We start from the raw sequence: 25,646 nt of genomic DNA, 5'->3' as shown, positions 1-25,646 counted from the left end.
GGAGCGCGTGGGTGTAAACTTACACTACGCCACTAGATGGCTCGCCCTACTACATTTGCTCCAAGAGAGACTTGCATTATTGTAAACTAATAGCAACGCTGATGTGTGCAACCCTTTATCTTTTGTCTTTCTTATACTTATCTTATACATATACATTTTTTTTTATTTGAGTGCAATATCCCTCTTTGATATTTCAACCTACCAAAACCACTACAAGCCGCACAAGCACCAGTACAATTAGTGGTACAATTACTATGGATTTTATGACGGGGCAGATTCCCCCCCCCCCTCCCACCCCACCCTGCTCAACCAGCACCCTCCCCTGACCCTAATAAAGAAGACATTTCCATACATAAAAAACACCTGCCACCAAGATTTTATGTCACAGAGATAAAGTTTTTTTTTTTTTGTCATTAAGAAAATATATGTGGAAGTTAAATGAAAAATATACAATTATCAATACAATAGTTAAGATGAAGAGCTATTAGGTTATGATGAATTAAAAAACATGGATTAGATTGTATCTCTTTCTCTTTACAGAGCATTTCGGCTTTCTTTCTTTTCTTGGTTTATAGGCGAGAGGTAAAGTGTATAAAAAAGGCCTTTTTTCTCTCTGAGTCTTCGCTTGCCATCATGCGATTGCTTTTGCTTCAGGTAGGAATGCTTCCCAGTATTTTATGAGCTGGAAGTGAAGAGAGTAATGGATGCATTAAAGGGATGCACCAAGGAAGAGCATCAATGCCTGCATGTGTTTCTAGTGCTGTTAGATAGTCCAGGCAAATAAAAAGCAAATACAATTTTCAATTCAACTTTTTTTAGGAAATGTACCAGAAATTAAAGTGTTTTAAAAAATAAAATCTAAATAAACTACCTGTTGCTGTGAGCGCAAGAGAGACTCCAAGTATTTGACTATCTGGTTCTTGAAGTCTCTGGCCTTCTCCTTCTGCAAAAACAAAACCAGTAAAATGTCTATATCTGCATCCTCGTGTACTGTGATCAAACACCAAACATCGTTGTATGAGTGCATATTTGAAATGACTTACCTCAAACCTGAGTACCTCCTTGCGAACGGTGGCAGAAATCCTCTCAAAGTCTCTTTCAAATTGAGTAACCTTGGCCTCCCACTGCATAGGAAACCAACAGAAGGTTAGAATAGCATTCAAACTGGAGACAACAAGGCACTGAAGCCTGCAGTTGTGGCGTGTGTGCAGCACCCCTGGTTCAGAGGCAGCTGTGCGGTGTGCCTCACCTCTGTGATCTCGTCCTTGGCCTGCTGCAGTTTTTCAGGCTTGTTCGCCCACAGCAGCTTGGCCTCGTTCTCCCGCTTCTTCTGCAGCATGTTCTGAGAGTCCTGCCAACGCTGCCAGGTCTTCATGCGCTGGTCAAAACAGCTCTAAAGACACACACATGTCCACACATGTCCACACATGTCCACACATGTCCACACATGTCCACACATGTCCACACATGTCCACACATGTCCACTTTATGTAGTACTCTTGACCAGAATACTAAAGTCTCAGCTTTGATCCATTTCAGTTTAAAAACAGATCATGATTCTATTAGGATATGCATTCATTGTCCATTAACATGGGAAACGACTGAAAACTGGCTTCATAAAGTGCGGATAAAGGGCGGAGATGAAACGTGAATGTGCATGCTGTTTCAGGGAGTGTGTGCTGCAGGACAGTAGAGAGTAGGTGAGAGGGCACCGTGACCCGCTCCATACCCGCACGGCCCCCAGCAGGCGGATGTAGTCCGCCAGCAGCTCGGCGAAGATGAAGAAGTCGCTGCTGGCCTGCTCCTGGTGCAGCTGCTCGATCTTGTCCTCCACCTCGGCCAGCTGGGACAGGGCGCGCGACAGGGCGGTGTTGTCCTCCGAGCTGCCCAGCATCGCCACGCTCTTCGCAAACACCGCCGTGTTTCCCGAGAGCTCTGAAACATGGGGGGGGAGGGGCAGTGGTCACACCCGCACAAACTGTATGGGGGTTCAGCCCACCTGCTCAGAGGCCAGGCTACAACACGAAAACCCCACGTACTTTAAGCATAGCAAGCGACACTCGCCACTTGCAACACACAATCTACAGATAACAGGAATTCATTGCAGAGGACTAATCAGAGAGTGGCCACTCAGGCATTGTCCGTGCAGGCAGCTGTGAACTACAGGCGTGCTTTATCAACGACACCGCCACTCCAGGCCTTACAGCTCACGGACACAGCAGCACACTATGCAGAGCCGAGAGGGGCTCACCCTTCCTGTGGCTGACCAAGGAATCCACCATGGCATGGAGCTTCCTGAGCTGCTGATCCTCCACCTCCACCTCCTGGAGTTTCTCCTCAAACCACTGGAAGAACAAGGACTGCATGTCAGGGAACTGTGTCCTGGACCAAGCTGGGCTGAGACTGCCTCCACTCCAGAGACACATCAGGCACTTTCATTCAATTCAACAGTAAGGAATGCTCATCTGGTTAAGGCACCATGCTGTGGTGCAAAGATATTCAGTTTTGGAGTGAATCCAGACCACGTTGGTGATAAGGGAGAGTTCAACCAGTTTGGGTTCGGCATTTCATTGCATTGACCCGCTGGTGGATCGGTCGCCTGTGGACTGCATATTAAAGCCACATGTGAGGTGTACCACATACTGGACGAGGTCTTCTTCCTAAACCACTATACAAGCGTAGCTGTAGTCAGCTGTGTGAAAAGAAGCACAGTGGCGGCACCACATGTTTGAGAGGAGAACCTCAGTGGTCTGCACCCACATAGGCAGTGGGGTTCAGGCATCAAATTAGGGTGGAAAGTGGACATGCACAGTCCCATGTGCACCAAATTAAATAAATAAATATGGAAATGTCTCACCCATAATTTATCATTCTGCATGGTACCCAACTTGTGCTCATTTGTAAAGACAAATAGTAAGCATGTCATCTTGCAGAAGTATGCTTGAATAAAATCAGCAGCACTTCAGGCATACGAACCGACTTTAACATCCAATTCAATTTCAGGCCTTGTTCATTTGACAGCCTACTGAATGCTTCACGATTACGTCTTGGGTGTTGGAAGTGATTTAAATGTGAAGACATTACATTAGTCATTTCACAGATGCTCTTCTCCAGAACTATGTACAATACAGTGAAAAGCAGAACCAGGGAGTGCAGTGAAGACCCTAGATGAAAGTACAATTCCAAGTTCTAGAGTGATCACATAGATAAAACTTGAACCCTTGAAGAATAAATCCATCCATCCATCCATTATCTGAACCCGCTTATCCTGAACAGGGTCAAAGGGGGGCTGGAGCCTATCCCAGCATACATTGGGCAAAAAGGCAGGAATACACCCTGGACAGGTCGCCAGTCCATCGCAGGGCACACACACCATTCACTCACACACTCATACCTACGGGCAATTTAGACTCTCCAATCAGCCTAACCTGCATGTCTTTGGACCGTGGGAGGAAACCGGAGTACCCGGAGGAAACCCACCCAGACACGGGGAGAACATGCAAACTCCACACAGAGAGGCCCCGGCCGACGGGGATTCGAACCCAGGACCTCCTTGCTGTGAGGCGGCAGTGCTACCCACTGCGCCATCCGTGCCGCCAAAGAATAAATCAACTTTCCAAATAGCATACCATGGTTGGCAGCTAGAATACCCCGAATACTAAAGACTTTGGAAGCCAATGAACTGAAAGGAAATGAAATGGCATTCCTTGCCACAGTGTGGACTCAGACACCAATAGTATGAAATAGTACGAGTATGAAACATGGCAATCGTTCCAGACCCAGAACATGGTACCAGGCTGCCCAAAATAAAGCAGGAAAGCACTTACAATATCAGACTCATTCATCTTGATGGTCATCTTGCTGACTGCTTCTGTGGCCTTGTTGATCATCTTCAGGAAACCAGCCCCACTCAGCGTCTGTGTGCTCACTGCCCTGGGCAACTGAGACACATGGCCGTGCAGAGACAGACAAACGGAGACAGACAGGTACATGGAGACAGACAGACATAGACACAGGCTTTTAGAAAGGACAGCACAAACAGGGCTGAAACTTAAACCTAAAATTGAATATACCGGTTCAGTCAGCGTGCACAAAGGAGACCAACCACAACATGATATACGAAAATGGAACAAGTGTAACTTCAGTGCATTTATATAATGTACAGGTCACCCCACCCTAAAAACCAGTGACATTTGTATAAAAGCCTCTTTAGAGAAAGTGTAAGCTGACCCCTCCTTCAAGACAAAGGGCTCCTACCTCCTCTTTTTCCAGGAACTCACGGACGTCTGGATCTTGTAACAGGGATGGGTGAAGGACCACTCTCTGAAGATACCTGTAGCACAGAAACAGAACGGCACTGCGCAGTTAGACCAACCGCCTGGGTGACGCAGATCAGAGGCACTTTCTGGACAATTTATACAAATGTGCAAACTGGAGAGCTTAATGGCTCTGAACGTGGGAGCAAAAAGTACTCTGAGAAATGTAGTATTTCTCATTAGTTGCAAAAAGTAAAAATGTAGCTACAGTTAAGACGCAGTTTAAAAACTCTTCGTTGACGAAGGAGAAACAGAATTTAATATAGATTTATTTGAAAAATACAGACAAAGTAAAATGGTCAAATGGTCAAGGCTTTAATTCTCCTTCCTCAACCAGGACTGCCTTGAAGCTTCGGCAAATGTGTTAAAAATTAATTAAAAAAAAAAAAAAAAAAAAAAAAAAATGTTTCCCCTCATATTCATACATGTGTCCTATTACAGGCTGCCAGGTAACTTGCCAACAACCTGGTATTGAATCCGGAAATCAACCGTGGCCAGCGGCCCTGCTGGTGGTACTGTACATAATTAGCCAAAGCATTACACTGGGAGGAAGGGCCCCTTATTAAAAAGCAACCCTTGTGGTTAGGTGTATGTTGCCAGGTTACACCATGCAAAGACTCATCCATAGTTATGCAGCTTAACTGGCAGACGATAAGTGAACAAGTAGAGACTGGCAGCATGCAGAGGAGCCTTACAACGGCCGCAGAAATTGGCAGACGATGAGAAAAGCCTGAAAATATGACTGGACATTGCGAGAATATTGTATTTCAAAAACATGACTAAATATATGGAAAAACTTTACGTTTATGAAAAGCAATGTGTATAGCAGTTTAGGAGTCTTATAAATGAGAATTGCAGGTTCAAGGCCTAGCGGGGACTGGCAGAGATGAGAGCTTTAATTATTTAACCTGAAGTGTTGCTGTAAACCTCAAGCAGTATAAATAGTTGCTGTAGAATGCTGGAGGTATGAACTGGCCTCAGGAAATAAATAATGCAAATGTTATGCAAAAATAAACAAAAAAGGGACTTTCAATGCTCAAGGGCTTTCAGGGGACACAGTGCTGGAACACAGGGCTGCTGAAAGCTCACCTTTCCAGGGCCGCTCTCCTCCTCTCCACAAACTCCGCAGAGGAAGGGTCCTCTTTGCCCACTTTTACTTTGGTCATCCCTGTCAAACCACATTATGCACCGATTACAATCCAACAGAGAAAACGGGCAAGAGCCAGAGCACATTCCTAACAAAGCTGTCCTAGATGAACTTAAAACATCTTTTCTTTATTTGATATTGAACCCTCAACCAGGCAGTGAGAGTTTAGTTCAAATCCAATGTCCTAAGTATTTTTCCTTTATCAGGCAATAAGCAGTTAGTGAGCAAAGACTGATGATGATTTAATTCATATCAAATCATGATTTGAATTATAATGCCGATCAAGGGAGTCCATGTCCAAGTCATACCGGACAGTTTGTACTGAAAAGGAAAAATTTAATTGACCAGTGAGGGGTAGGGGCAGCAGACTGAATGTCCTGGTTTGACCTTTGAGCTTTTAGATTTGAGAACATGCCAAAACGATTGAGCTCAATAAGCATCTCCTTACCCACAAGGCTCTTCTCTGGGGGCGGGGGAACGATGTAGCCGTTCTGTGAGTGCTTCTCAGAAAGCTTCTCGAAGAGTCCGAGAAAATCACTGAACCTCCTCCTCACTGTAAACGTCTTATTCCTGAACATTGGCAATGTGGTCTGAAAGACAGAGCCAGCAATAGAGAAGCACTTGAGATGAAAAGCAGTGGGATCTGGTGCCTTCAGGATGAAGTGCGGGAAATAAACACAACATATCCAGTGACAGAGGACTCTGGAATTACCAGAAGCGTTCTAAAATTACACGAATTCTCAAAATCTCAAAACAAGATTAATAAACGGCCAGTTCAGTGTGAACAACACTTGGAAATGGTTAGATTCTGTACACCCACAGATACGCACCTGCGTGGAAACTTTGTAGGCCATGTAAGCATTCATGCCATCCCCTATAGGAAAAACAAAATAAAAGAGTTTGGAGAAGGGGAAAATGAATTAAATGGTATCAAATATTCACCCTCAAAGAAGTGTGATGCTGCAATGTTTCTAAATTTAAATACAGTGAAGATGCAGTGTTCACTTTACGGTATATTTAGAACAGAGTTATTCTGCTGAATTATGGAAAATGAACCAAAAGGAAACAGGCGGGCAAAAAGCCAGGTGGATGACAAATGTGCTACAAGCGTAGCAGAAAAAAAGCCGGTTAGACTGTAAATGACGCATGCTTTTCCATTTTCAGAGTCGCTCTACTCAAGGTGGGAGGGGGATGGGGAACAGGAAATGAAACCAAGTAATATGGAAGAGGGGCGACTATCTTCCCATGACTGCGTTTCATGCCCATCATTATTTAAACAGCTTGTGTACACAACTGATCCCAAAAAGCTAAATCCGAACAGGGTAGCTTGCATATGCCTTTAATATTCAAAAAATGAAAAGCATGTAAACCTATTATTAGGGGTCCAAGCAGCAGAACTGCTGGAATCTTATCGTTTTTCTTCCCTTAAACAGAGGTTATCATCACAATTACACCTAGTGGCCAGGTTGTGGCGCTGTTCTGCAATGATTTACATATTAGCTCATGTATCCTGAACCTTGTGGTCTGGAATTAAATTAAGTTTAATTACAATTATGTACAGGAAGTAAGAGGATCATAAAGATGAACAATATGGTCATAGTTCAGGACTTTTATTGGGACTGCCACAGCCAAAATAAGAAAATGTGATTTATTGCATTAAAAGTTGTGAACTCATGTGAACTCGTGTAAATAATTTGTAATGATAAAATTGTATATGTTGCCAGTCCTAAAAAATTATAAATGCACAGCCACCAACATGAACAACAATACAATAGATAAGGTAATACAAATAAGAGACCACAACTGATGGTCTGCGAATACTTCAATGTTCAAATTTGTGTTACCTTAGTACTCCCTCTGTTGAGTGTGCAACATGCTTACCGACTTTCTCTGGGTTGGTAACAGCAATATTCAGCTCAAACTTGTCTTCGCTCTCCTCTTCTTCCAGCTGTATCAAAGAGAGAAAGTCATTACTGAACAACAACAACAACAACAGCGACAACCGTGCCTACAGAACTGTGCTTCCAGCCCCCATGCATCAGGGCACCGTCACGCACAAACAAGCTCCAATTAAAATCATGCACTTCTTGGTGCACAGACACCACTAAGGGACAGAAGAAGCTCAGCCAGTTGAACCAGCTGCAGACAATCCGGACAAGTTCAAATAGTCACACACACCTACACTCCCGTTTTACTTCAATGAGATGGGCCTTCACCAGGGTGTCAAGTGTACCCTGAAAAGGCCATGAATGACCTGAATGGCAAAAACTAGCCTCTCAACGGAAGCATATTGGAGTGCATGAGGCGCGACTGTTTCTTAATCATGATGTTTCTGAATCAACGGTGGGGGGGAGGTTGAGCATTAGGGTACAGACAGCCTGGCCGGATGTGGTTGGCCCTTACAGAAGGCCCTACCTCCTCCAGGGACTTGGCTTGCATTTTTGATGTGCTAGGCGCGACCGAGATGGAGGGGACTGCCGTGGAAGTCTTGGCGGGCTCTCTCTTCTTCCGATCGTTGGCAGGGCTGTCCAGGGATAGCTCCACTGTGGCCTCTGAGGAAGAAAACATGAGCATATAGAGTTCTGAGCTGGATTCCATTTAAGTAAACATTAAACTCAATAACAACAATAAACACTTTATTCAGGTCCAAAGGAATGCTTAAATATCGGGGTAGGAAAGATTCCAAAATGACCTGTTTACATGAGATGCTGCTTAAAATTGATCATAGATTAATTTGAAAAATACAGATATAAAGTAAAATGGTGAAACTTGAATTATCCTTCCTCTACCAAGACTGTCTTGAAGCTTTGGCAAATGTGTAAGAGAATGCTAGAGAGAAAATCACCCAAAATATCCAGGAATTGTGGATATGGGCATGTTCTGCGTCAGTGACACACGGAAAGAACATGTAATTTGACATGTAATATTACTTCTTAACTTTCACATTTCACAACAACACATTTCAATTGAATAGTTTACGTTACTTCCTCAGGACACTCAAATAGATTAATCATTACAATAGATTCCGCCATTAAAACCTGGACATGCAATTGATTGAAAATGCTTTTTACTTCAACACTGACTCATGAAATGCAGTAAATGGAGTGGCTTGTGGCAAAGACCCAGAATAGAACGCTGCAGAGAACAATTCTGTAAAAGCATGATTATCTAGGGACTGCTATATCCTACTTTGGAAGGCACCAGAGACAACAAGGAATCCAATAATACCCTGTGCTAAACAGTGTGCAGGCGACATGGTGCAGAAAACACAGGGTATTATGAAAGGGGGAAATTGCAGTACATTTTTCTATTTAGAATACCAATTACCGCACCTCAATCACCCAACTGCTTGGAAGGGCAACGACGTCCTTTGACCAACGTTTCAGTGCTTTCTAAAGCACTAAAAATTAAACTACCCCATCAAATTGAATTCTGCAAATTAAATTGGGGTATGCTGCCAATCCAAATCGAGTATGCAAGGGTTAGATTAACTACAAGGTTCTGACCATGTGACCAGGAGGACAGTTGGAATACTGACTCAATCAAAAACCCTTTTTAGAGAAAATGACTAGAGCTCCTGATCTCATTAATTTGTATTTGTTAGTTCATATCAGTGGTTCCCAACCCTGTTCCTGGAGATCAACTGTCCTGTAGGCTTCCCCCAATTTCACATACCTGATTCTACCAATGAGTCGTTCAAAGAGATCTCTAGCCGTTGAATGAGGTGTGCTTTGTTAGAAATGGAATGAAAACTGATAGGACAGTATATCTCCACGAACAGGGCTGGGAACCACAAGTTCATATCAACAGACGATCAACCAATTATTTGCAGCATGATGTTTTTAATTGGACCTGAACGAGCAAAATTTAATTTGCCCCAAGATTCCAGTAGTGACAGGTCATGGGGCATGATGTCTTGGAGAATGAATCTATGACCCTCTGAAATCCTGTTTTTCTCAGAGTTTAGCAGAGTCAGGGAAAGCAGCTGAACACCCTGTAGCCAGATGGTAAATTGTGGAATGTGCAACACAGAGAAAAAAAAATTATATTTCACATTTAAAACATTTCCAAACAGTAATATCCTGGCATCCAAACGACAGTGCAAAACCCTCCCTGTCAGCACAGTTACAGGCAGGTCAGATTAGTCATTACAAACCAGTGTCCCAGTCTCCCAGTGTCAGTGGGGGGCCTGCCTTCCTGTTCCTGTTTTGTGAAGGTACAGAGCTGAGACAGCAATTTATGTCACATGACAACTGAAACCTATCCACTAAGCCAGGAAACACAGGGAAGGAAGGAAGCCCACAGATGTGGACTTAAATCTATTCGCTTTTGCTGAATCTGAACTTAAACTACCGGCCCATCCAGAACCTCAGCCAGGATCGCAAATAATATTCTGAGACCGAGCCTGGGAGATTAAATGTAAATTTAGTGGGGACTTGGGCAGACAAGCGTTAAAATGGAAAGAAACTCCTTTAATGTGCAAGCTGCGAGTGCTGGAAAGTGTCTGCCAGCCCATCCCATGTGAGATTATGCAGCCAAATGACTCTCAGCAGAGGCGTGGTTCCCCACAAAAAGAGTGGCAGAACTGTGCCAGGAAATTTTTAAAAACCATTCAGGAGGTACAACAGAGGCTTTAGGAACACTGCTAACCTGCTCCTGACAGGTTATCTTGGATTAGCTGGAGTGAGTTCTGGAGTGGGTTCTGTTAAGTGTACCTGTGTTGGATGCGAGAGGTCTGAATACACTGGTTTATAAACAACACAGAATTGGTGGTTCTCAAATGTGTGCTCCAATGTACTATCAGTCAATGTTATTTATTTTATGTTTATTTTATGTTCCAAGCTGGAGGAATTGCATGATTTGCACATAGACCAACAGTCAGATGGAACTGTTATTTCAGACTGCTGACGGAAAAGTCTTCCGCAACATTGCTTGTAGAGAAACTGCAGACCATATCTAAAGTGGAGCTGAGAGCCTTTCCTGCATGTCCAGGGCTTTGTGCTTATTGGAGCCAAAGGGTTGAAAGGTTAAGAACATACAAGTAGGTGACAAAATGATAGAGAGCCATGGGATTTGGGGGGGTGGGGGCATTCCAGGACCTGTGAGCAGGTCATGTTAGGAAGAAGCTACACTAGTGTCAAACTTGGAAACAAGCACAGGCTAGAACAAAGACGTGCATAGACCTGCAGATAGCAAGCTTTTGTTTGTGAATGTGTGCTCGGTGTATGTGCGCTCGGTATATGTGCTTGGTTAAGGCATGTTCTCAGGGCATCATTACACTGATGTTGCCAAATAATAATTTTCAACATCTCACATGGCATTCCCTCACAAAATAAGCCTCCATAACTTCAACAGGCAGAACTGCCCAGACATTGATTCAAAATCTTTTTTTTTGTTCAACTTTTGCAGCAGTTGGTAAATGAATTTTGATGAGATATTAAAAATATACCTGCAAATATGTCTTGCTCTTCATCATCTGAGTGTATGCCGTTTGTCTTGGAATTGGTTTGGGTGTTCGTCACGGTATTGCTGGTGGTTACAGCAGTGGTGGTGGTGGGAACAGACTCTTCACTGAAGAGATCGGCTGGAGGTTCGTTGAAAATATCAGCTGGTGAATCACGGAGGAGATCAACTGGTGAATCACGGAGGAGATCAACTGGTGAATCACGGAGGAGATCAACTGGTGAATCACGGAGGAGATCAACTGGTGAATCACGGAGGAGATCAACTGGTGGACCACGGAGGATATCAACTGGAGGGTCACTGAAGATATCAACTGGTGGGTCACTGAGGGTATCAACTGGTGGGTCACTGAGGATATCAACTGGTGGATCACTGACGATGTCAATAGGCGGATCTCTGAGGAGATCAACTGGGGAATCACTGCGGATATGAACTGGTGGATCACTGAGGAAATCAACTGGGGAATCACCGAAGATATCTGTGGATGGTTCACTGAGGACATCAGCTAGTGGTTCACTGAAAATATCAGATGGTGCTTCGCTGATAACACCACTTTCTTGCAGAAGTGGCTCTATCTTGGCTTCTACTGGAATGCTCTGTAGAAATGGAAAATGATACAATAAACAACAAGTATGCAAAAAAAGTAATGTTTACACAAACACTCATGTGCTGGGATGGAACTGGACTTCTAACTCAAGGTTCAAATACCAGGCAGGCCACAGCCATTGTATCCAACTGAATTGGCTTTAAATACTAGAGAAAATCTCCCAAAATATCCAGGAACTGTGGATATGGGCATGTTCTGCATCAGTGACACACGGAAAAAACACAGAAAGGACTTTTTTTGACATGTGCCTTTGGCAACCCACTGCAGATAAAAAATGTAGGACAGATTGGTTCCATTTTTAGATGGTACATGGCAAAATCAGGAGGACTAGAGCATTTTGCACAGAGATGGACACAGTCTGACTATCCGTCTGTACTTGCCGACATCAGGTTTGGGAACAAATTTCCAGCTTAAAAAGATCCATTCCACACCATTATGCTCCCAAATACTTTATTGGAAAAACCTACTTTTCAGTGTAGAAGACTTATTATTTTCCAAGAAATTACTTGCATGTGACTACCTTTCTGTTTTTCCGATTGCCTTCCTTTAGTCAGCACCTCGCTACATTTTTGGGTGTGCGTCCTCCCTCCACTGAACAAAATTCCAGCTATAAGCCGGTGTTCGATGACCTCAAGTACTAAAGACAAAAGCTTCGTCTTGGCTACATTTTGGTGAAACTGCAGAATAAAATGTAATCAGTACTTAATTCCATTCAGGTCCAATTTTGCAGATGTGTTATCTCCCTGGCATCAAATTCATCTAAAATTACACAAACTTGGTACCACACAATTGACCAAGTACAACAGGACAGGTAGTACTCAGAGTGGAGGCAGATCTCTCACTTATGCTTAGCGGTAGACTGTGGGATCCTGGAAGGAACACGCAGTAAGTTTAAAGCCACCCGAACCCAGATATAACCAATCCAATTTTGCCCCACCACTACAGGCTCCCAGTCATAGTAAGCACATGACAAAAGCTCAAATCAGCAACATACAGGCTTAGGGGCCAAGCATTAAAGCAAGGATATCACCTTCATTGGCCGGCGTGTCCTAATGTCATATTTTTCAGATAAATTGATAGCAAATTTCTTTTAGGGTTTACACAAAATTATTTGCCCTCTTGGACTTACGTTCTCTGCAAAGTGTCAAATGACTCCGCTCAGTGGCCATGGTCCCCTCCTTCCGTTAGGATTAGATTTAAACCTCTTACATTACCAGGTCCCACACCTGGAGCAAAAAGCCAGTCCCACCCTCAAATCATTTCACACTGGTTTGTTTGTCAAACCTTAAAACGTCCATTTCTGACCACATTCAAAATAATCTCCACTGCACAAGTCTACGGTAGCCATACGTATCTCCTGCCTGCGGGGATCAATCGGTGGCTCAAACAATCCGATCGACATTTCCTCAAGAAAATGATTAACTTAATTTGCCAGAAAAATCTAAACATGCCCAAACTGAACAGTTTTCAGGTTTCGGGGGTTAAAAACATCCTTGCAAGAGATCACAAATTTGTAATTGTCTAATGCAAGTTGCTTGTTAATGTTATATAGCCTACAGTCGACACTAATTACTAGAGCAGCGTTAACAGTGGTCAGGAGTCGACGACCTATGGAATCAATGCTGAGCATAAACCTTCAATTCAATTAATGCATAGTTAACGGCCTGCTAAACAGAATTCGTTGCAAATAGTTTAGCGAGCTTAACAGTTCGGACTTGTTCGCCTCAAATGCACTTTATTCTCAAGATCGCTTGATGTGTGGTGAAGGATATAAAGTATAGCTAAGATAGAAGTTAACACAATATGGGTGGTATCCTGGAAGTCCATTGAAGAATGTATTTAGGCTGCTGGCTATGCATTAACGTTAGCTAGCTAAGTTAGATGTATTAAAACGATACACTATTTTGTTAGTTAAGTTAATCTACCCAGCTAGCTATCGCACACCATACTTCCTCCACTTCTGAGCGAGTGGAACAAGCGTAGAAACAAACCACAACATCATAACTGTCATCCTTAACATTGCTATTCAAACCAATATATTTTACAATGTAGCAAGTACCACCCAGCTAGCTAACTAGGCATCAGATGGGTGAAAGAGATGGAGCCAATGGTTAGGTACTGTTCCGTTCCCTAGCTACAGTAAAAATATCTGGTCAGATAAAACAATATTTAACGTTAGCCTAGCAACTTGGGAACGCCAGTGAGAAAAGCGTTCGTTAATGGCCCGCACAGTCAAGTAGCCTAGCTCTGTTCATCAGTTCAGCTAATACCTCAGTTGCAACTGTTGGCGATAGTAGCCAGCTAACGTTACTAATACTAAGCTAGCTACGCGGAACTTGCCTGTTGGCGTTGGCCATTTTCAAGCTTGCTTGCCATCTGACCAGCAGCTTATTAAAATCAAGCCGCCTGGGCTGTATTTTAGCAGCCATGTCTAAACATCGAGCACCCGCAAATGCTGTCTTGCCTGTCAGCAACGTTACTTAATTTCAATGGAAATCTGGACGCGTTCGTGGGCCTAGCTAGCGAAATGTATCGTAGCCAACAACAGTTAGCAAACTGGGTGGGCACGGATAACTTTTACTCGACACTAGCTCCAACAGAACACAAACTCTCCTGTAGACACATATGAACATTCAAACTATTCCCGACTTACTTTGCCGGTAAAAATATCCTCTCCTTCATCGCTGTCTCCATCTCCAGTTTCGGGGTCAGGTTCTTGATCTTCGGATTCAGGGAAGGGAGGGGGACTACGTTCTGAACTGGCCGCCATCTTTATTCAATGCAACTGGCTGGAGACTGCAGCATCGTAAAACTTATTGGACGCGGAGATCAGAAAAAACTTAAAAGGGGAAACAATAAATACAACGACATCTGCTGGCAACAACGCATGCATAGATAAAGGAGATCACCGGTTACTAGGGCGAATCGGTTTAGACTGTATGGATTGCTAGATAACTTTAAAGATAGACAACTTTACCAGCAACATATTATCTAAAATGAATATGCACAGAATTAAAAAATCAATCTAGTATAATAAATTACGAATTGTCATAGACGTTTAAGGTCGAAGGTTGCTAGATAACTGAACTGATGTGAATTTGTTGAAATTGCACAAAATGAGCTTACTTAGAATTAATTAAAATTTGCATCTATATCATGGCTAAATCGATGTCAAATAATGCAGTGCTGACAACAAGTGAAAAGCAGACTTCACGATTTCTAGCCAACTTAGCTATATGACCTGATGCATGTATCTGTTGTTGTCGGCAGGAGGAGTCTTCTCTTCTGTGGGACTGAAATTCCACAGAACGTTCACAGGTCCTCGCTGCGAAAATGAGAATATCAGGAATGCTCTCTGTGATTCAAATAAAGGAAATCATAATTCCTGTCAGATTCGTATTCGTCGTTATTAGCTCATGTATTAATGGGCACAAATCAGCCGAGGGGCAGTTACCGTAACTTACTGTCCAAATGTCCATTCAACTCAGTCAATATCCACAGAAATTGAAACACGGAAGTAAGAAAATAGCGTCTTCCGTACACGGATCTCCACGGATTTCAATTCGCAAAACAGACGCCAGTGCCTTGCTGTAAGAAAGCTAGCCGGTTAGCATTGCTTTGACTTAAACTTACGTTAGGAAATCCGATGTCTAGGCGTATTTCAGAAGTGCTTGGTGATTCAGCTCGAGAGCCACTGCTTCCAACTCGTCTGGAGGATTCAAGTCAGGACTTGGATGCAGAAGGTAGATCTTTTGGAATGGCATGAGCTACATAATGTCAACATTAATAGCGGTCAGAAGATGTAGCCTACATAGTAATAAACATTACCCTGCGGAATATTGGAACTTTCAGATACGAATATAGGCTATGTTCCGAAAATAGCGGTTATTCACACAAATAAGCATATTATGTATTTCCCTAAGCACGATTTTGATAACCAAATGCATCAAGGTAAATACATAATCTCTCGATTTAGAATCTGAAACATTGTCGACAACTGTAAAATTATGCTTGCAGGCGCAGCCATTTACACTATTAAGCATACATTCTTAGTCAGGGTGAATTTCTGCTTACGGTTTTTGTTTTTACATTCGATCACTGAATTTCTATGTAATAACGTATCATGCATTGACAGATGTCTTACTATCTTTCAACATATCCAAATTATGTGTTCAGCGCTTAAGATAGGCCTATTGTTAAAGTGAAGTGACCGTAGGCTACTCGGACCAGTGTTCGCTTTCCCTGCCTTTGTTTTGTAACCCAGTTCACATGATCAGATTTACTATTACCCCATTTAAGATTTGTTGTATTTTTGATGTAGCTTTGTCAGTTAAATAATTTATTTTCAAAAATCGTTTTTTAAAAAGATATGAAACATTTGGGTGACATGAAAAGCAGTGGAACAAATAAATAATTGCATTTCACATTGTTTTCTGCCATTTCTCTATATTGAATGTGGTTTCAATTTGTGCTACACATTTCAATCGCACAATTATATTTAACTGTATATACCATATCCTGCACTAAAATAGGTATATTTAAGTAATTTAAGAACAAGCCAAGCATTAATAGTGTTTTTCATGTTTTGAATGTGTTGCAGGTGAAGTTGTTTTTGAACGAAGTAACATAAGTGATGGCCAGAAGAGGGAACAAAAGAAATTGTCTTATGAAGAGGCAGTTGAAGCAGCAGGTGCTGTGTCATCGTTTCATACCATCCCATTTACAGTAAATTTGTTCTTGGGTTGTTTTGCAACACTGGGCCTTTAATGGCAATTAAAATTTTGTGTTCAAAATAAACAACTGAATGTGACAGATATCTCAGCAAATATAGTACTGTCTTTTTTCATCTTACACATATACTAGGTTTTGGTTTTTTCCACGGCCTTCTGTTGGTGGTCTGCGGATGGGCCAATGCCAGCGATGCGGTGGAGATCTTGTGCGTGTCATTCCTGTTGCCCACAGCGCGATGTGATCTGAAGCTCAGCTCCACAGACATGGGGCTGCTTACTGCCAGCATCTTCCTAGGTACATACCCTGTGTGCTGCTTCATATGGGCAACCTCATGTGGTTAAGCTCTGTCCTGAGAGAGTACATGAGCTTTGAATCAGTTATGAGTGATCTGTTAATATTTTGAGACAAGATTATTATGGAGTAGTAAATTAAGCTAGGTTTGTTTAAGAGTCTATACACTCACTGAGCACTTTATTAGGAACACTTGTACACCTACTTATTCATGCGATTATCTAATTAGCCAAAAATGTGATCTAAGTTACTTTTACCATGGAATGATTATTGATGCCAGACAGGGTGTTTTGAGTATCTCAGAAACTGTTGATCTCCTGGGATTTTCACGCACAACAGTCTTCAGAGCAGTGCTACTCAACTCCGTGTCTTGCGGGCAGCAGTGTCTGCAGGTATTTGCTTCAACCGTGCACTACACCACCTGTTTTCTCTAATTAGCTTATTATCTGAACCAAGCAGGTTAAATAATGAGTGAAATCAGGTGGTATAGCACCTGGTAGGAGCAAATATCCGCAGACACTGCTGTGCGCAGGACATGGAGTTGAGTACTGCTGAGTTTACTCAGATTGCTGCGAAAAACGAAAAAACATCCAGTGAGCGGTAGTTCTGTGGGTAAAAACACCTTGTTAATGAGAGAGAGCCAGACTGTTCAAAGCTGACAGGAATAACGCAAATAACCACACATTACGACAGTAGTATGCAGAAGCGCATCTCTGAACACACAACGTGTCAAACCTTTAAGGCAGTGGCCACCAACCCTGTTCCTGTAGGTTTTCATTGTAACCCATTGGCGCACCGGATTCTATTAACGATTAGCTCAACAGGATCTTTAGCTGTTTAATGAAGTGTGGTTTGCTGAGGTGGGAGTGAAAACCAACAGTACAGTAGATCTCCAGGAACAGGGTTGGTGACCTCTGCTCTAAGTGGATACAGCAGTAGAATAAGTAGAAATCAATAAATTATAAATATCTAATAAAGTGCTCACTGAGTGTATGTCCATCAACACATGCTTTACATGGATGTTTCAGGAAGCCATTTATTAATTTGCTGTAATTGAAAATAAAAATGGTTAAAAACTAGCCATTTCTCAAAATAAATATTTTATAAATGAGTGGGGGTATTATCAAAAGATATTTACTTGGTAAATATATTACTGGAAGATTGGTGCCATGCCTTGCAATGAATGTTTCAATTTCACCTTGTGTAGGTTTGTGGGACTCTGCCTTGTGCTTAGTGCACACTGTCTGTACTGGCCTGCTTGATAGACCGGTAATTAGAATGCTATCGTATTGCACATATTATGGTTAGCATTTGCCTTTGCTTGATAAGGCCAAGGCATGCCTTTGAGTATCAGATTAGTTTAAAAACACATATTTTAAAGCGGGAATTTCTGATGAGGACATATTCTGAATACATGTATTTTTGAAGCACTGAGAAGATTTTAGTCACTTGAATGGAAGGTCAATGTGGTCCACCACAATTAAAATAAACTGCATCCACATCACTTGAAGTTCTTTTTTAGCACTTGTGTTTGTACAGTATATTGTTGTTTTATCATACTCTGCCTTATTTTAACCTAAGCCCAAGATATTTTATGTGGCAAGTTGACTCGTTAGAGCTCAATTGTCAATATTTGGTTGACAAGAGGAAAATTTGTTTTGAGAAAACATGCATTAAAACTTGATTGGAAAGGTATGCTCCAGATTAAACAAATAGTAAATGTTCTGAATGTCCACGTAGGCTGATCACACGAATGGCCAGATGTTGAGGGCAAGAGTCCATTCCCTGCAGAATGAATATAGTCGATGATTGTTGTGGTGGCGAGGATCTTGAGACTGGCCATGGCCAGATGGAAAACTGATTGGTCTGGTTCTAACATGGCTTCCATTTGTGCAGGAATGATGGTTGGTGGATACATGTGGGGCTACCTTGCTGATCAGAGGGGGCGCAAAAATGTCCTTGTGATCTCCCTGACTGTGAACGGCGTGTTTGGAGGACTGGCAAGCCTAGCACCTTGGTTCTGGCTGTTCCTATTACTGAGGTTCATCAGTGGAGTGGGGTAAGGAGCCACCAGACCCTCACCTTGCGGTCATCAACTTTGTAGACCAGTTAGCCTGTCCATCATAGCTCTGCATGTAGCACTTTTGGTGAGTGGCAGTTCTCCTTTCATCCATCTTAGGGTGGGTGGCTCCATCCCCGTCATATTCTCCTACTTTTCCGAGTTCCAGCCATGCAGCAGGAGAGGGGCCATGATCAGTGCTCTTGCCACATTCTGGATGGCAGGAAACATCCTCGCTGCAAGTAAGGGGCTGAATGGATTTGACTTGATTGATTTATTTTACAAATCATATCAGTGGCTACACAACTTTTCTTCATAGTCTCGGTGTGTGCTTGTCTGTAAATATGTGCAGCTTTCCGTTTCCACATTACTTTAGTGTTAAAATATTTTAAACAATAGGATACCATAGGATAAAACATACTCAGACTACTTTTGGACAGGCATGAACAGACCTCCAGCTTAAGAATCTAAACCCAATCAGAACAAACACACCATTTATATTTTAAAGCTGACCTGTCCCAAATAACTTTGGTTTTGATCAGTCATAACATCAATATGCCATTTTCATCCAAAACTTGCTCTGATGATAAGATTGTTTGCTGCAGAAAACAAACTACAGTTCAGTTTTTCATTCCCCATCATTGGTTATGCATTATTATGCAAACAATGAGATTTATTTAAATCACATATCGAATATTATTCCTTGACATAGTAATTGTACACAAAATTAAGCTGGGGCCTGTATCACAAAGCAGGATTACTTAATTACCTGGAAAACTGCGCTGAGTAAAATTCGGAACAATTTATTTCAGTCCATGTTCTAGATTTTGGAGAGTTCTGAGTTTTACTCAGTGCAGTTATCCAGCTTACTCAGTATTCCGGGTCATGATATTGGGCTAATGACCAATGAGATAAACATTAAAAGGAAAATAAAAAAAGCCTATTGATTACATCCTGAGCAAAAAAAAAAAAAATTATATTTCCTTTGTAGAAGCATGCTCAAGTCAAAATGATTCAGCCATTCAGTAAAAAAAATAAATAAACAAAAACGAGTTAAGTGAAGCCACAAACATGTAATTAATGTTCAAAAACTTTATGCAGATGTAGGGCATTTTACAGAAGTGTGCCTCTCTGCAGACCTCCAAAAGGAAACTAACTCTGTTTACCATGTTGACACAGGGTCAGCAAGGTTTGATAGAGAGACAGTGATCGTCAATACAGGACTATGGCTCCCATTAGTCTGCTGTGTAATTCTGCTATCTCAGTGGAATGCTCCCATAACTGCTAAGTTTAAATAGTACCATGTAACCATGCAGTTTTGGTATTTTCAGAAAGCAGATATTATGGGAAACAGGCTGGTGTCATTGGTAGTGTAGTACAGTGAGTACTGAATAAAGATCTTGAAAGACCATTTCAAATAAAACCTGGACCTCAGAATAAGCACGTCATTATTTCCTCCACATTCCACTAGCTCACATTCTACTGGGTGGCAACCTGCTTTCAGTAGAAACCAAAGTCATACATAAGGCAGTGGCATAAAAGTGCTGTGTCACCATGAGAGAGAGAGAGAGAGAGGAAGACAGGGAGGGAGCGTGTGAGAGAGAAAGATACAGACCATTGTGTGGCACACAGGGGACCAGCCAGTACAAGGCAGAGTACTTAAGTTTGGTATGCCTTGACGCCTTGCAGTCTTGCTCCAGTGTAGTGTGCGTCTGCAGATGCATAGGCAGTGCTTCATTAGCCCATTAATTCACACCAACATGCCAGGCTGGCCTCGCCTTCTGCACGATGGGAAATACTGATGATGGGAAGCCGCTGTCGTAGCAGGTCAGATGCAGAGAGGCTGCCACTGTAGGCGCTCCGTTAAAATGCCTGGCATCTGTTCCCCTTGTCATGTTGTCCAGACTTAATAATGCCGCCTTTGTGAATTCTACAGAGGGATCACACGAAAGAGTGTTGCACAATATGTCACAAGTTCTGAATTTCACAGACATTGCAGATAATTCTGCAGGTTGTGCAGCTATTAAACTGTTGTGAAACCAACATGGCTCATTTAGTGTTCCCCTGAAAAGTTTGTTGACCAGAGGAGTGGGAGGACTTGGAAGCCATGTGTTTGCTCAAAAAACCATTGAGAGCATCTAACAGACCATATCTCCCAGTCACCATATGCTGGACTGCATTTGCCACTGTTTGAAACGGGGCCTGGGATAAACTAGTGTCAGTAGCCTACCGACACATGTTTTATATGTTGTCATTTCTGAACCGTTTAAGTGAAATAAGTGAGGCCAACCCCTTTCCTTAAAAGAGGTAGAATCACTTTTATTTTAATGAGGGTAATTTTGCAATTTTTAAAAAAATAATCAAAAGCACTTGGCTTATTAAAAAAAGAATAATATGAGAATATGGAATCCAAATCAATCTGATCAGTTCTTAGCATATTTGGACAGCAGAGGAGATATGAGTTTCTTACCCGAATAAATGAACACTCAGTAACAGCTTCTGGGTGCAGCAAGGAACAATAATGTTGGTCCTCTGACTGCATGTGGATATATGGCTGGGTGTTGGTGTGTAGGGTATAGCTCTCCTATCTACTGTCTTTGTGCACAGGTCTCGCCTGGCTAGTCATCCCCAGCACCTCCTCCAGATTCACACTGGGCTCCCTGGACTTCCAGAGCTGGAGGGTGTTTGTGGTGCTCTGCTCCATTCCTAGCCTCTCCTCTGCCTTCATCTTCAGCCTGGCTATGCCCGAGAGCCCCAAATTTCTCATGGAGGTATGATTTTGGCACTTATGGTGGATAGTGTCATTAATGTATCGGTATTTATCTGCTCATATCTGAATCCTGAATAGGCCCCTTAGGTGTTGGCACTTGGCTGACACAGAGAAAGCAATTATTTGTGCAAAATAAGAATAGTTATTCTAAGCAAAAGCCTCACTCCTTTGTGTAGTACTATTGTTATAGAAAGCAGCAGGCTGAAATTGAATAAACAAGAGATGGAGAGATAAATGGGTGCAGAGTGGATTAATCACCAATTTATCTCTCTATCTGTGCTCCTTACACTACCATGTAGAGATCTCATTTAGACTTAGTCATCAGCTTGTAAATCAGCACTCATTTCTCTTAACGGTTTGCATATTCCTGCTTAAGGAGCCTGTTATATTATGTTGCAGTATATACACTGTATCAACAATGTTTCAGCCGCACACAAATTGTGGGGACATCCGGGCAGTCTTCTATAAAGGTAGCTTAAGTGCTTTCCTGCGGAACTATCAGGCTCATTCTCATGTGGCTTTATTAGTTAAGGAGGATCCAGGCTCATTCTTAAGTGTGGCTTCATTAGTTAAGCCTAATATATATTAGGCTTATTTCTGTGGTGGGGGCCTGCCAGGCGTAATGCCTTTCACTATAAGGAGCATGCGTAAGAACTGCACAATCTGAATTTTATTTTACTACACTGTTAGGAATTTGCCTTTAGTGGAATGCAATAAAAATGCATCTGGCTTTACTTAAAGAGTTTGGCCCTTTCATCAGACAAGGACAATTCGGACAACCTTCAGGTTTTTTTTTTTTCAGAAAGCCACCCTCGTAAAATGGCTGCCTCAGTGCAAGTCTGAACGCACAACTTTCTCTTAAACTTGTCTTTGGTTTCTTTCTGCACAGGCTGGGCAGGAAGCAGAGGCACTGGATGTGTTCCAGATGATGTTTAATCTCAATCAAAGAGGCAATTCCAAGTCATTTCAAGTATGTTGGAAAAAACAGTTAATCTGCCTTTTACTGGGCCGTAGCTTGTCTACCAAACATCTTTTATGCTGCGATAATCTTTTATTACAAATGTTAACATATTTTATGGTTTCAATACTTGGTGGTCCAGATAAGATGTCTTTTGATCGTTTGGCACAGCATACTTCCTACAAATGGTACATTTTCTATATCTGGAATGGTGTGCCACAAACACATTTTAACAGACCAGGCCAAGCTTAATTGAGTGCCATCATTCAGAATAATATGATTCAGACCAGGAAACCCTGTTTATGGAGGAACTAATTCTGTTGGATCAGAAATATTGAACTGTGTGGACGGGAGATGAGACAATTTAAATGGCTAATGTATTCAACAAAAACATAGGGCTACCACCACTTTTAACAGCATATCTTTGGGTAGATGTGAACCAAAAGTGGCTGAATCAATACAAGGCTTTTCCACATTTAGCTGCTCTAAATTCTAAATTAGATTACTTGTATGGTTTCTATGGCTTTTGCCTTGTGGCCCATATTCAAGACCTAAATTGCACTTCTAGTGCTTATTCTTGATGATCTAATACAAACAGATTTATTGTAAGGCAGATACTTTAGTTATGGTCCCATTTCCTGCTGTTTGTCAGTTTTTTCTGTGCATGCTAACAGCTTCTGCTGTTGTCCCCTAGTGGCAGATCTAGGTACTGTAATAGTTGTTTGAACCATAGTCAGTTTTCAGGGGAATAACACCAAGCACATATAAGTTAAGCCAATTCTGGTTTTATTAGACACATAATGGTTTTCTGAGTGCAAGTTCCTATCTTTTGAGGGTCTCCACTCGGCACACTATCCTGATTTAGAAACACCTAGATTAGCCCAAACAGCTATGAATGAGAAACATTTCCTCTTGCTTTGGAAGTACTAACCAAGGCAATTATAAATAATACCAGCCATATATCTTGTGAGTGAACTGAATATCTGGCATGTAGGCAACACAAAACAGTCTTGCGATGCATGTTTGCATTACCTTCCATGCCTCAGGGATGCATTGAAACTGGTGTGTTGTGTCCCCTCTCAGATAACCGGGCTGACTATCACATCCAATTCTGAAAGAGTGAGGGCAGAAGTAACCAGGTGTTCTGAATCTCATCGCATCACCCACATTTTCAAAAAGGTACTCTAAAGAAAACCATGTTTCTCTCCCTCACTGTGGGGTAAGAGCCCTGCATCAAATAACACCGCTTTTGTTTGTGTGATATGGCATAAAAAATAGAAGCACCATTGAAATTGTGCTCCCTTTCTTTTGTATTTAGGGGCTGGCGCCTATTCGGCAACTTTTCACCAAGCCACTGACAACAAGAAGCATAGTGCTGGTCATCATTTTCTTCTGCATATCATTTGGGTGAATAGCTAATCTGTATTTATGAAAGCCTGCACTTATGAAAGCCTGAACTTACTTGTGAGGGCATTTCATAGAATAAAAGAACTGAAACTAGAATAATTTAAGAGTGCTCTAATGCTAACACAACGCAGAAGTGTCATGGGCCAGTTGAGAAAGATAATAGCATTTGATGATCACTCACCCACTCTTGGTCTGCAGTTATTATGGCCTCTGGATGTGGTTCCCTGAGCTCTTCAAAAGGACAGCTGATGGGGGGTCCCCGTGTGCAAACGTGTCCCGCCCTCAGTCTGTGGAGAATGAGAGCTGCTATCCTGTCAAAACCACAGGTGAGGACAACAGAAGATATGCACAAAATACATTAGTTGTCCTGGTCAAATGCTTTTTAACAAGAACAATTCTTGCCATTCTGAATGTGCATCAAGGAGACACTTCAAATTATAAAATGCCAGAATTTGTCACTCTCCATTTCACGTGATGATTGAATAGTGTATGGTAAAGGGTAGAATTGTTCCTTTAAAAAAAGAAAAGAAAAAAAAGGCACTGAACGAATATTTTACAGTCTACAAGGATGGATTCATCACAGCAGCCTCAAACCTACCTGGAAATGTGTTCACCATCCTGCTGATGGACGTCATTGGAGGGAAGATACTACTTTGTGAGTAAAATTAGGGAAATTTCAGAGATTTCCACTTTAGAAGCACTGCAGCCACCCCACCCACACATTGTTTCTCTTCTTAGCGTGCAGTTTGCTGCTGTCAGCCGTCAGTGTGTTTTTCATCTGGGTGGTGAAGACGAAAGCACAGAGTCTGGTCATGTCCTGTGTGTTCAGTGCGGTCTCAGTAATCGCTTGGAACGCCCTAGACGTGATCAGCACAGAGCTCTACCCTACCCAGTTACGGTACGTTCCCCTCCCATGTCTCACACACGCACACAACCACTCAAAGGAGTGCCTCACAGTCCATGGTCCAAACGTCAACTGTGGCTTAAGAGTCCCATATTGTAATACATCATTCTGTAGCTTTGCCCAGGGAGAGAGTTTCTGCTGGCAGGGCACACCCTGCTTCCTTAAGCAGAAGGAACTCATGCAATTTGGGTGTGCAGTCTACCCGTTCCAGCAGAGTAGTCCTATAGTGCAGCTCTGAAAAGCATCTTGCTGCAAATGTCATGACATATTTGTGCCCTCCAAAACTGGACACTGCAGCAATGGCAAGGTTATGATTAAGCATTCCAAATTGGAGAAACCGGGGAAAACAAAGTAAATTGGTATTACAGAATTTTTGGCACCTTAACAAACATGACGTGTGCTCATCATCTTCCAGGTCCACTGCACTGGGGCTCCTGACGGGGGTGAGCAGGGTGGGAGCCATCATGGGTAACATGGTGTTTGGGCAGCTTGTGGACTCTCACTGTGCTGTGCCCATCCTGCTGGTATCTGCCCTGCTGCTGACGGGGGGCCTGACCGCACTGAGACTGCCTCACACCAGACAGACTGCGCTAACCTGAGACCTGCAGGACCAGCACAGCTCTCATCTGTGGCCTTACAAGAGACTGAAATTAACATGCCAACTTTGGAATGCATGTTTTTTTATTTTATTTTTTATTTGTAGAGTGTATATTTTCTTGATACTAACAATGCACTTTAGGAGTGTACCCCGTCTACAGAATTACAATACCAATCCTAGTGTTAAACTGCATTAAATTTGCAGGCAGGAGAACATGAAAATTTCAGTTTTTGTACATAGTTTTTACTATAGTTTTTAAACCTTTGAGTTGGAGAAGTCTGTAGGACAGCGGGATATGACCAAAGAGTTTTCCATAATGGATACTTAAGGACCAAGCTGTAGAGTAAGACTTTCATATTTATGATGGCAGCAAATAAAACCATACAACCACAGAA

General features: G+C 42.3%; 2 protein-coding genes across 4 annotated transcripts; one reads left to right on the top strand and one right to left on the bottom strand.

The window, feature by feature from the left end:
* Positions 1-360: 360 nt before the first annotated feature.
* snx1a (sorting nexin 1a) lies at positions 361-15,182 on the bottom strand. 3 transcript variants are annotated; one of them, XM_061221220.1, is made up of 17 exons: positions 15,167-15,182; positions 14,775-14,858; positions 14,187-14,329; positions 10,913-11,522; positions 7,879-8,015; positions 7,345-7,411; positions 6,294-6,337; positions 5,912-6,053; positions 5,406-5,484; positions 4,258-4,333; positions 3,828-3,941; positions 2,252-2,345; positions 1,730-1,935; positions 1,250-1,393; positions 1,044-1,124; positions 872-943; positions 361-682 (listed from the first exon to the last, which is right to left on the bottom strand). In XM_061221220.1, exons 3-17 carry the CDS (start codon positions 14,301-14,303, stop codon positions 632-634), a joined length of 2,034 nt encoding a protein of 677 aa, XP_061077204.1. In that variant the 5' UTR covers positions 14,304-14,329; positions 14,775-14,858; positions 15,167-15,182; the 3' UTR covers positions 361-631. The 3 variants fall into 3 exon arrangements, with proteins under 3 accessions (XP_061077204.1, XP_061077203.1, XP_061077202.1); XM_061221219.1 differs by lacking the exon at positions 15,167-15,182 and adding an exon at positions 14,998-15,043; XM_061221218.1 differs by lacking the exon at positions 15,167-15,182 and having other exon boundaries at positions 14,187-14,888.
* Positions 14,832-25,646, top strand: sv2 (synaptic vesicle glycoprotein 2). The gene is made up of 13 exons (XM_061221223.1): positions 14,832-15,276; positions 16,134-16,223; positions 16,397-16,558; positions 18,452-18,614; positions 18,735-18,856; positions 21,222-21,385; positions 22,274-22,354; positions 23,426-23,521; positions 23,661-23,749; positions 23,948-24,075; positions 24,309-24,404; positions 24,488-24,647; positions 25,069-25,646. The coding sequence occupies exons 1-13, from the start codon at positions 15,180-15,182 to the stop codon at positions 25,250-25,252; spliced, it is 1,632 nt and encodes a 543-aa protein (XP_061077207.1). The 5' UTR covers positions 14,832-15,179; the 3' UTR covers positions 25,253-25,646.

Source organism: Conger conger, chromosome 15 (assembly GCF_963514075.1).
Source record: "Conger conger chromosome 15, fConCon1.1, whole genome shotgun sequence".
NCBI lineage: Eukaryota > Metazoa > Chordata > Actinopteri > Anguilliformes > Congridae > Conger > Conger conger.
The sequence above is the reverse complement of the archived record's forward strand: the minus strand, read 5'-3'. Positions and strand labels throughout refer to the sequence as shown.

What these genes read in the sequence shown, in the direction of transcription:
- snx1a (XM_061221220.1), bottom strand. Translation starts at nt 14,303, where the DNA reads ATGGCGGCCAGTTCAGAACGTAGTCCCCCTCCCTTCCCTGAATCCGAA. An exon ending in TACCAACCCAGAGAAAGTCG is followed by an intron (nt 6,338 to 7,344) that starts GTAAGCATGTTG and finishes TTTTTCCTATAG; the next exon opens with GGGATGGCATGAATGCTTAC. An exon ending in TCTTGCGCTCACAGCAACAG is followed by an intron (nt 683 to 871) that starts GTAGTTTATTTA and finishes CTTCACTTCCAG; the next exon opens with CTCATAAAATACTGGGAAGC.
- sv2 (XM_061221223.1), top strand. Translation starts at nt 15,180, where the DNA reads ATGTCTAGGCGTATTTCAGAAGTGCTTGGTGATTCAGCTCGAGAGCCA. An exon ending in AGAGGCAGTTGAAGCAGCAG is followed by an intron (nt 16,224 to 16,396) that starts GTGCTGTGTCAT and finishes CACATATACTAG; the next exon opens with GTTTTGGTTTTTTCCACGGC. An exon ending in AGGTTCATCAGTGGAGTGGG is followed by an intron (nt 18,615 to 18,734) that starts GTAAGGAGCCAC and finishes CATCCATCTTAG; the next exon opens with GGTGGGTGGCTCCATCCCCG.